This window comes from Eptatretus burgeri, chromosome 18 (assembly GCF_056783735.1).
Source record: "Eptatretus burgeri isolate ZD-2024b chromosome 18, Ebu_testis_v1, whole genome shotgun sequence".
Taxonomy (NCBI): domain Eukaryota; kingdom Metazoa; phylum Chordata; class Myxini; order Myxiniformes; family Myxinidae; genus Eptatretus; species Eptatretus burgeri.
This window is the reverse complement of record NC_140978.1, coordinates 37,311,601-37,323,754: the sequence shown is the minus strand read 5'-3', so window position 1 is coordinate 37,323,754 and position 12,154 is coordinate 37,311,601. Positions and strand designations below refer to the sequence as shown.

Below are 12,154 nucleotides of genomic sequence, written 5' to 3'. Positions count from 1 at the left end.
CGCTCTCTCTCTGCAGCCCACTCTGCTTGCCTGGCTCGTTCATGAGCAGATATATCAGCAGTAAGACGACTCTCTCTCTCTCTGCAGCTGACTCCGCTTGCCTGGCTCTTTCATGAGCAGATCGATCAGCAGTTAGCTGTTGCCGTGCGCGTGCAGTTCGAGAATTCAAATAACAGGAGGAGAATGTGTATGTTTAAAAAGTTAACGAATACGAACATTTTGTATTTCAAAAAACCCTAGCGTTTTTAACCATGAAGCCTTTTGTTATGATTAAAACACCGGCGCACTATTCGAAAGCCATTTTTTTTCCTAATGGAAATTTTATTTATTTTATTTATATATATATTTTTTTTCATTTTTATGGAGAGCCACTTAGCGTATCCTGGAGCTGAATGTTAGTTCTATATATGTGTAAAGTTTCATCAAGATCGGTTCACTGGTCTAGGAGCTTATTCGTTACAAAAAACAGACAGACAGGACTGCCATTTATATATAGTAGATATATGTATATTGTATATATATATATATATATGAAGACCACAAGGGGAAAACCAGAGATGTCACTTTTTTATAAATTTCAGGGTTATTGCACCTGCCAATAGTTGGCAACATAAAGTTTCCTCTCACAATATTACTTTAACAAATAACCAGGGGTGTCACATAATTTATATGGTATAAAGTTTCGCTGTGCAATGAAAAAAACAAGTGTTTTCAAAGCTGAACAAGTAGAAACCCAGAGTTGTCAGTACTTTACTCCTGGTTATCTCCCTTTCATTCATGTTAACTGTTCCACCATAATATTCAGAGTTGAGAAACTAAAAAACGAAAGGTTGTAAAACTTTCACAGCATAAACTCTGAGCACTACAATGGCCTATTTGGTTATATCATGGGCTCCGTAGTTGGTGCATATCTTGGTTCAAGCCTGGTCAAACCTCAATTGTGACTTTTATGGGACCCACGCCGTGGCTTAATGGTTAGCGCGTCTGAGTACCCATCCTCATTCGATGTACCCACCGCCCAATCAACCTGCTTAGGTATATGAGGGAGTCACATGAGGTGACTTCGGCTATCGCGGGGGTGGTTTATCCTTGGTTTCCTCCCGGTTTTCCATCATATTAAGTAGTACGGAGTAAGAAATGGAGAATCCGTCGTCATATAAGCGAAATACCCTTGACTATGGCGTTGAACACCAATCAAACAAAATAACAATGACCGTTTAATGTTGAAAAAAATAATCTGTGATCACCAAAGTCATGTAATGTATGCTAATAACCAAAAACATGAATTTGCTACACATCCTGGGTTAAAATTGCATGGCAATTATTAAACAAGGGAATAACCAGTGATGTCAGTTTGCAACATTGATTCGTTCTTTGCTCTTAAATTAAATAACACAGAAGCTTGGCAAATGCTACATGCTTAATTTGATCGGCCAATGATCACTCTTCCTTTTACTGGAAAAGAAATCCATATGACAGTTATTAAACAGTCCACCAAAGTCTTGAAACTTTGTTTTTCAGTTTCTTCAAAATTGACTTATCCTGACATCTCTGGTTTTCCCCTTGTGGTCTTCATATATATAACATATATATTTTAAGTTTGATTCAAAAGCATCATAAAATAAGCTCAGATGTCATCAAAATGTGAAAACTTTGGCAGGCCCCTGTACATATTTGTGTAATGCATTGAAAAAACGGAGGTTTTTACTCACTCGATATTATCCGAGGAGATGATGGTTCTTGCAAAATTTCCAAATCCAGTTGTAACACCATATACAGCTGCAGGCATAAAAATCATATTATGTATGTACAGTACTGATATACTGTATATTACTAGCAGGGAACCCCGGAAATTCCACGTAATCTAAAATGTGACTTCAAGTGACCCTCCTGAACCCCCCCTCCTCCCACCTCCACTCCAACTCTCTCTCTCCTCCACTTTCCCTTTCTTCTTCAAGTCCTCATCCCCCTTTCCCAACCTCAAGCCCTCAACCCCCCTTTCAAATCCTCAACACCCTTCTGTCCCCACGATGCCCCCCCACAACCTAAGCTCGCTGCCCTCCCCTCCCCCTTTATTTTTAAAGTCTTCTACCCCTGACCAACCCCAAATCTTCAACCCCTCCATCCTCCCAGCACCTCAACCTCCCTCTCCCAATTCTATGCACACCCCCCCCACCTCCAACTGTCTGTTCTCCCCTCCCACTGTCTTCTCATTTTGAAAAAAACATGACACAAGGAACTTTGGTGCAGGAGGCCATTTGACCATCATTTAATTTAATTATTTTTTATTGGCTATGTGAAACATAGAAATTTTTAATCGACTGGCAATTCAATTCAAAAAAGGTGCATCACATCCTTTTCGCATGAGCATTAAATATATTAATTAAATTAGGCACAAATGATAGTCTTACACGACAGAAGCACGAAGGTGAATGCCTGGCTAATTAAAATGTTGTTCCAATGTTGTTCCTGTTTCACTTTTAACATTAAAAACAATGTTAAAAGTAAATAATGACGAAATGTTAAATTTACAATGTCTTCACCCTTTCTTTCCATTGTTAAGAACATTCCTGTTCTCGTTCATTAAGAACAATGTTAAAAGGAAATTTAAAAAAAAAACATTAAATACACAATCTCGTGAGATGTTGTCATCCCTCGATTCTTCAGTAAAAATAGCGGTGAAATCAGCTAAATGATAATAAAAAACATACAAGGTCATTCATAATCTGCAACCAGAACTTCTCGGAGAAAGGCCTTCATAATCCATCCATCCATTGGGACCATACTCTGTGCAGAGCATTGGTGCTGCCGAAGCAGTCTCCTTGGCTATTGGACACAATCCTGTACGGGTCGCCACTCCAACACAGGATACCAGCAAGCTGGCCCTCATTTTGCTGACCTCGGAAGGATGACAGGCAGAGTCAACCCCACCTCGTATTAATTCAACAGCCGAGTGGGATTTGAACTCAGGATCCTCAGATCCCCAGCCCACTACCCTAACTATTGAGCCAACACCAGGCATACCTTCATAAGGAAATGTGTTTTATGGTCTCTAGTCGAGTAGTTTAAGAGAAAATCGTCGGAATGACAGACAGAGAAACAAACCAACAAGCTGTCATCAACTGGAATTTGCTAAATCAGTTGCTGCAACCTTGCCCTTTCGACCTCAAAAACAATACCTTTCTTGCTTTATTGGTGAACCAATTCAGTGACTTAATATACAAATTCTGTTCAAATGTAAAGCAGATGGCAACTGACGATTTTATGTCAGCTTGACCTTTGACCTCAAAAATAGTCATCAATGACCCAATATGTAAACCCTGTTCAAATTTCAAGTCAATCAGTTGATAATTGACAATTTTACATAACCTTGACCCTTTGACCTCAAAAAATAGGCTTCTAGCTTGTGACTACCTCGACCAGGTGGTTAAGTTTCATGAAGATCGGAGTAAAATTGTGACCTGTAAGTGATTGACATAGACAAACTATAACAGACTAGACCAACCAACATACTTGCATTTTCGTAACTAACAAAGAGGATAAGTGTAATATTATGTCGGATTTATATTTTGGTGGATGTGAAATGATAGCTCGCCTGTACACCGTGAGATCTTTAACATCCACCAACGAATACCGGCAGACAGGAATCCCAATTAACATCCATATGAGGGACAGCACACACATTGATGAATCACCTTGCCTGTGAAACACTGGGACGACAGTTTATGGCTGGGTCGGGATTCAAACCCAGGCTAGACAGCTTAGAGTGGTGCGTGCGTATCTCAAGACCATCCTGTGAGCGCCAATAGTGTGTGGAATATTTGTGGAGTTTGCGATGAATGTCTTTTGACAGCATAACAGTCACTAACTGTTAAGACTGTTAAGGTTTCTTGGTGAAGTAAATTGATTGAAAGGTAATTAATTGTACGTTGACAGAATTGACTAAATAGTTTGTCATATTCTTTTTTACTTCCTGTACGTGTGCGAACCAATGACTCTGAGCCGATACACCACCAGTGTGGGCAACAAAAATGCACACAACTCGAAATTTCATGAATGTCGATATATTTAGACCGGCGCATGCACTGTCTGGATTCATGAGCTCTTAAATGAGGTATCATCGAGCATTATACATGCTGTGGCTACGATGTTTACCCTGTTCAGACTCAATCATGCAACTTGTGTATATATTGTTACGGCTGTGGAAATTCGCATTACACCATAAAGAGTCCTCAGGTAAGATATCTCGATAGGTCCATGTGTAGTTAGCCCAAACCCGTTGTATAGAGGGAATTTATGTGATCCATCCGGGCTGCGACGCTTTGAGTTCGCCATTTCTCTGTTCTTTCTTTTATTTCAAACAAACAAAAACCACCAACGATGCTCGTGGGCTTTTCCCGCCATTCTTCCCCGCGCTTGGTGTGGGGGAAGGGGGAAGGGCGGCTCGCCGCCGATTGGTGGATGGACAGCGTGAGGCGGTCGGGGTGAGGGAACGCCCCTTTTCGAGAACCTTCTCGAAGGAGGGTGGAGCCGAAAACGGGGCGGAGCGAAGGGCGGAGCCCCACGCTATAAAGGACGGACATGGGCGGGGCGCGTGCTCTCACTCTCTTTCTCTCTTCCTCCACTCTTCCTCCTCCTCTTCCTCTTCGCTCGTCTGCAGTGTGGTTGTTGCTGTTGGTGGTTCGTTCGTCTACGAGTTCTTCAGAGAGTTTTCCTACGATTCTAGCTGGAGGGAGTCGAGTCGGAGCATCCTCGTCCTGGGCCCTGTCACCGTCTACATCGGGAGAGGGCGAGCCTTCTGCCAGGTGCCGGAACGATCAGCCCGCGGTCCCGAGACTGCGTCGGTGGGACGGAGCATCCACCATTCTCCCCTTCGAGCCCGAGCGTCAACAATTTCCCCTCCCCCATAATCCGCGCTGAGATAGTGCCGGAAGCCCCGTTCGTGGCGCGGAGCGGCTACACGTGCCGGCGCGAGGTGCGAGTCGCAGACCACATCGGGGGAGGCTCGGATTCGAGTTCAAGGACGCGACGCTGGACGATGCGTGCAGGGAAGTCGCAACTTTCTCTTTTCCTTTGGGTTCGTGTAAATGACTGTGGGTGGCACCTGTCCTTGAAGTAAAACTGGTTAAGTGTTGCCGTGTGTCGGGTTTAGTCGGGACATCTCTTTTGCCTGTGATTGTGTATACGTGCCATTTCTTGACTTGCTTTTGCTTTATTGTACATGATGATTGTGACTGTATACGTGCCTTCCGTGCTGGTCTGCGTGTGCAATTAAACGTGCTTGTGTGAACTTGTTCCCCGTTTCGCTGAGTCCTTTCCTTCGTTTGAATTTCCATCTTGCATCACGTAAGGGGTTCGTAGTGGGTTCAACATCCCAGTTATTAATCTGAACCGTCCAGGTCGACGATAACACCGCTCGGTTATCCCGATAGTACGGAACGGACCGCCCAAGCGGCTTGTGTCCGGAGTCGACCTGTGGCGAGGTACGATCGCCCAGTTCACCATCCGCGTGGGTACTTAGGTAGGTCGAGTTTGGCGAACAACCCTATCCTACGTGGGTGGCCGATTGGCACGATTGTGGTGAGGTCGAAAGGCCCACCCGTTACTAGTTCCCGGCGTTGGTCCGAGAGGGTCACAACGGAATTGTCCGTCCGGTGGGTGACGTGCCGCGATTCGAGTACGCGGCCGATCGCACGCCGGCGGGCGCGAATTCGCAAATATATATATATATATATATATATATATATATATATATATATATATATATATATATATATATATATATATATATATATATATATATATATATATATATATATATATATATATATATATATATATATATATATATATATATATATATATATATATATATTCCTGTAATGATGTAAACCATTAGCCACGTACCATGAATGAATGAATAATTTATATAATTATGTTTGTCTCATATCATGCGTGTAAACAAACCTTTTTTTTTTTGCATCAGAGATTCCAACATCTCACGGGATTTCTGAATCTTTCCTTTTGCTTCTTCTTTGAGCTGTGCGAAAATATCAATAGATCATGTCAAACATATGAACGTTCTTTTCAAATCACATTTAGTGCCAAAACAAAATATTCGGCAAGATGAATGATGGTGGAACTCTGATAGTGCACGGTTAATGCACGTATGAGCATTAGATATGTACAATAAGTGTAGAAAAAAAAAATTAAAAAAAATCTGAATATTTGGAAAATGTCTCACTACTTTTGACCTTACAACAAATGTGAAGTACAGTATTTCTTATGGAAATTCCCACTGTGGGATAACTTTTGATTCATAAGATATCTCAAGATTTGGCATTTATAAGGTAAAGGTAGATGGCTTTGATCCCCCAGGAAAATATACCTCAATGTACTTCAGGACATAGACCCTGCCCCCCACTTACCCCAATAGCCATCACTGTCCTCGAAGTATGTACATGAGTTAATTGGTTCGTATAAGGCTGCAATGCACACCATTATCACACCAAACCCAGAGTGAGCAGAATGATGATGATGATGATGATGATGATGATGATGATGATGACAGTGCTTATTTGCTTTAATGCTCCTTTCACTCTTTGCTCTGGCACATGACCAAGACACTTAAGTGAATAAAACCGAGCAACGTGCCAGAGCTAGAATTAAGTTAGAATCGGCAACCTTCAATATTCAACCTGAAAACTTCAAATTAGTAACCCATCCTGATTGGTTCAGTTTTTAATAATCATCAATTCAGAGTTGTATACGTGTTTTGTCCAATCAGAAAACACTTGAAATTAATGTAAAAGTATACTGATGTCTCTTGATGCTTTTGACATAAATGTGATTTATGTACAAGCTCTTTCGTGAGTCTTAAATCCCTGTGGAACAATAAAGCTTATAAGGTTACTATATTCTTCTTTAATATGCAACGCATGGTAGTATAATTTGCTGGCCACAGATGTAGTTCCCCCTGTAGTTTGGAGCAAGAATTGCCAGTGATAACACACCTACTCTTCGTAAAAGGACACCGTGGGATCTTTAATGTGCCACCAACTAATTCCAGTAGACGGGACGCCCAATTTAATGTTCATCCGAGGGACGGCACACACATTGATGAATCGCCTTGCACATGAAACACCAGGGTAACAGTTTTGTAGTCGGGTTGAGGATCAAACTCAAACTACATCAAACCATTGTCTCAGAATGTCTTGTGTAACATTTGTTTCAATAATATATCAATATATTAGTATATATATTGTGACGTCGACGGGACTTGAACAGTCCCGCCAACGTAGAATGAGCCGAAACGATGGCGGCGGTTTATTTATTTATAACCCAAACATGGCGGTTCTGATCGCTCTACCGCAAACGGGACGAGGAAGGTGGCACGAGTCACTTTTCACTGAGTTGATGATGTTTATTTGTTTTTACTATTAACCAGAAATAACAAGACTCGGCAAGAAAAGGGATCTGGGGCGATTCGACGGGATGGTGTGGGATCGGGCGTGGGGAAAAACACAGACAATTCCAATGAATATACAGATCTCAAACCCTCTAAGGCGCCAAGCACACACACACACACACACACACACACACACACACACACACACACACACACACACACACACACACACACACACACACACACACACACACAACGTAGCTATTTCTGGTGGTCAGGCTGGACCGTGGTGTGGACGCAACTGTCCCTGGATCGGCGTCGGACAAGCTGGCCTTGCTCTCGTCAGGGGGGCAGGAGAAACCGTGGTGCTGTCGACCTCCTGGTCTTGGCCCAAGTCCGCTCACAGCCGCCAGGGAACCAGTTCTGGCGCCAAGTTGCGAGCAGGAGAGGGAGGCAGGTCCGCCCGCCGTTCGACCCCGTACTCCGAGTCAGCAGAACCCCAGAGCCAACCAAGGTGAGGCACGAGGCTCAGCAAGGCTCCAAGACACGATGAAGAACACGATCGAATCAGCACAACAAGGACGCTCTCCGCGCAACAGCCTCCACACCAAAAAAACACGATCGTTTTGTCCCGATCTTCTTCCTCTTCCTTTTCGACCCCGAACAGAACCTTTTTATCCTCCTGTCCTCGTCACTTCCAATCGAGCCGTTTATTGGCCCACCGCCGTCGCCTTCTGCCAATCGTGATCACGGGGCGGAGCCATCCGCTGCACTGTCCTGTGACGTCACGGCCAGTCTCCAGAGAATACCAAAAGGGGTTTACGCAGACACACTTACCCTATCCCGTGTCCCTATCTAATTACGTGACAATTATCATTTCCCCCCTTGAAGAAATGAACATTTACTGGACAACTTATCACCACTGAATTGCTACTTATTACATCGAGATCCTGGTAAACTCGAACAGCATGGCTTACCTAATTAAACATCCTAATTACCCTTTGAATGCATACCCCCCCCTCAAACGTAACAATATATATATATATATATATATATATATATATATATATATATATATATATATATATATATATATGATTAATATAACCTCGTGTTGGCATAGCGGTTAAGGTGGATCCCTTAGAATCCCGAGTTCAAGCCCCTGTCGACCGTTGCCCTGTCGACCATTGAATTAACACCAGGTGTGGGTGACTCAGCCTGTCATCCTTCTGGGGTAAGCAAAATGAGTACCAGTGTATTGGGGGTAATAACCATTTGGGGGAACCTGCATCAGAGTGGTGACCTGTCCAGGACTGTACTCCTTGCCAATGAAACTGCCTTGGCAGCCCTTTACTCCTTTACAGTGTGAAAGGAATAGTGTTATTATTATTATAAATATCGATAATAATAAATGTCAGTGTGTGCCAGTCAGTGTATGTGTGGGTCTTCTCCATAACTCCAAAACCATGAAACCTAGTGGCCCAAAACTTTGCATGCAGACTCGGAGAACTCCAAGGGAGTGCATGAATGAAAACTGGGTATTTGGTTAAAGTTAAACACCCCTTTTGAAGGTAATTAACGGCTTACCTTCATGAAAGGCTTATCCTTGGGGTCAACTTCATCTCGCAGGTGTCTTTGCCACCATTTTGATTTGGCCTACTCAAAAAGCCTTGCCTTGGAAACATGATCTACTCTCACGGACTAATTAAAGTACATACAGCAATCAAAATATGGTTTCGGATTTGAGGATTGGATCTCGTGGACAAAATAAGTGTCAAAATCTGGAGTACAATCTGAAAATGTTCAGAAATTACAGATTCTTATAACTAAACATACATATTTAAGAAAGGCTATGCTCCCACCTTCTCTATATTCAGTGAAGTGACAGGTGGGATTTGCTAGCATGTTTTTAAACTTTCTCATCTGAACTCCCAAGGTTAATCCTGATGGATACCTATAAAATTGATGAGATGGTGAGGTCCAATCATCAAATATGGTATCCATTGGGACCAAACTCTGTGCAGAGCAGTCTCCTGGGTTATCGGGCACAATCCTGGACAGGTCACCACTCCAACACAGGATACCAGCAAGCTGGTACTCATTTGCCAACCTTGGAAGGATGACAGGCTGAGTCAAATTCCTGGTGTTAATTAAACACCAAAGTGGGATTTGAACTCAGGACCCTAGGATCCCAAGCCCACAACCCTAAACATTAAGCCAAAACTCGGCATAAATATGGTATGAGATGTGAAAAATAACTCCTGCATTGATCGGTGAGATTGGCGAAGAAGGAGTCATGTGACCTCCTGTTCAAAAACCGAAAATAGTACAAACACAAGCAATACATCACTTTAAAGGTAATTTTACTGCTCATCTTACTACATAACTCTCAAGGGTGAAAGAAGAGTTTGCAGACAAACAGGTTACCACCTTAGCTAACTTATCAAAATATCCACCCTGCAAAAATGTAAAATAAGCGATTTTGATCCATATGCCTATAGAGTTGTTCAGACCAACTATAGAGTTGTATAGAACACCAAACAATTTACATGTTCTGGCCCTTGATGGAAAAAACATTCAATATTGTCTACGCAAAAGCATTACAATATCTTCAATTTGGGGTGGTGTGGGTGGAGGGAGGGAAGAGAAGTCAATTTGGTGTGGTGTGAGTGGAGGGAAGGAAGGGGTGGGGTGGGAGGAGGCAGGGAACAGGGTCAAATGAGGGAGACGAAGGGGTGGAAGGAGGCAGGGTACGGGGTGGGATGAGAGACCCGGCAATGCCAGCGTACCTTTGCTGGTGTGAAATATAGTTCAAGAATGTTGAATACTATGGTTTTTACCTGCAATTCGTAAAGTCCGTGACTGAGTTTCACCAGTTCCTCGGGCAAGAGGTTGTTTCCGTCCACCTCAATAACCTGCCAATACAAATACAATTTGATTTTTTTTTTGAACAACGCTAACTTTTGTATCAGAGTTTACAAATACAGGTGGTGGATGAAATTCAAATAGGCATATTTGTTTTGACAGAGCACTTTTTCAAATTCCCAAAATGTCGAAAATAAATTCTGGGCAAATGTTCGAAGTACGGCTTTGCAGGTGTCAAAAAATACTATCATATCTGAGGCTCACTAACATGATATGCCTCAGCACCAGGATCCTTTGTCCCAGGAAATGGCCAAACAGTTTCTATCTTTGACTGCACTGCATTCATTGATTACTCTTTACCGTTCCCCAAGGTCACTCAAATAAGCCAAAATTGACAGCACATGCACAGGAGAGAGATGGCTCGAACACGTTTTCTTACCTTTTAAAGGGTTCATTTATAATTAAAAAGGGGAAAAATGTGGACGACACAAGCAGTTCGGAACAAAGCACGTGAATCAATGGATACAAAGAGGCAAATGGGGACACGCAAACTTATATACAATGATGAAATAAAAAGAAATAAAACCTAACCCACACTTATAAAAACGTTAACAATGCAGGCGAGGACTTTCCTTTGTGTATGGTGTAGATGCAGGACTCCCTACAGCCCATTTTAGCAGCTAGCGATGAAGTAAACCAGCAACGAAGTGAGCCAGTGACGAAATGAGCCCAAAGACACGATAATTAAGCTCAAAGATGAAACAAGCCAGCCACAAGGAGCATCAGCGACTTTCAGCGCCTTGGGGCGTGCACCCTGAACCAGCCTTCGTGACCCTCCATCCTTTCTCAAACCGCTTCTTCTTCATCCTTGTCCTGCATGCCAGGAGCTCTGGTCTGTCCTTTCTCTCTTCTCAAGGCCTTCATCCTGGTATTGATCCTCGCTACTGCTTCTACACACTCATCCTCTTGCCCGCTGGAAGCTCACTGGCCTGTCCTTTTCTCTCGGCCTCTTCTCGTTTTTCTGTCCCCCTCCAGGCTGTCCCACCCATGAGGCCACCCCAATAGAAATGTCGATCTTCTCTTCCAGACCCTACAGTAGTGCATTACCGCACATTGGCTGGCACACACTGATGAGAGAGATCCTGACGGACAGCCTTTTCACTCGCGTGACACGTGTGATTTTTGTGATGGAAAGTCCTCACCTGGCCCCACCCGCAAACAAGACGTGTTTACGCAAACATATAAATTACATATGCTGCATCTTCAGCGTCACATTTTACTAGATGTCTAACTTTGACAGGTCCCTGAAACATGGCAATCTAACCTACTCAAAGCACATGGACCATGTTACACTTACCGCAGTCAAGCTATGAATCCCCCACCCCATTTCCACGCAACATTACAATGACTGTATTTTGAAAATGTACATGATAGTTTATTATCATTCTTACTTTTAATTAATTAATTAATTATCACTTGTATGTGTATGTGGATTGGAAATTAAATGCTACTCGACGACCCGTGAACCCGTTGGGTTCCCGTTGTGACAGTGGTTGATGAAAAAAATCATTTCAAAAGAAAAAAAAGATAGCTCCAGCGAACTATACCACTGAGGTTGTTTGCATTGATCAAATAATCCCAAAGAGTGAAAGGACTGTTCATTAAATAGCACACACAATGCGCACAGAACTGGCAGAACATCATTTATTCAAATATTTTTAAAATATTGATAGAAACATTATACCACTTTGATATTTGACACTTTTGTAAACTTGAATATGCTCTTTCCAATGGTGAACAATTTGAAGTGGTATACCTTGTCATATATTTGCAATCCTCACCTGAATTTCAGGGGAAAATGAAAATTTTCAATTTTTGAGG

General features: G+C 42.6%; 1 protein-coding gene and 1 long non-coding RNA gene across 3 annotated transcripts in view; one reads left to right on the top strand and one right to left on the bottom strand.

The window, feature by feature from the left end:
* Positions 1–12,154, bottom strand: part of HAL (histidine ammonia-lyase) — a 132,366-nt gene that overhangs the window by 97,232 nt on the left and 22,980 nt on the right. For both annotated transcript variants that reach the window (XM_085864055.1, XM_085864054.1), the window contains exons 4-6: positions 10,249–10,323; positions 5,968–6,040; positions 1,713–1,779 (exon numbers count right to left, since the gene is read on the bottom strand). In XM_085864055.1, coding sequence (XP_085720181.1) covers positions 1,713–1,779; positions 5,968–6,040; positions 10,249–10,323 — 215 coding nt within the window. The remainder of the gene's footprint in view (positions 1–1,712; positions 1,780–5,967; positions 6,041–10,248; positions 10,324–12,154) is intronic.
* The window catches only part of LOC147008902 (uncharacterized), a 96,672-nt gene that overhangs the window by 82,176 nt on the left and 2,342 nt on the right, over positions 1–12,154 (top strand). The gene's annotated exons all lie outside the window — the stretch shown is intronic.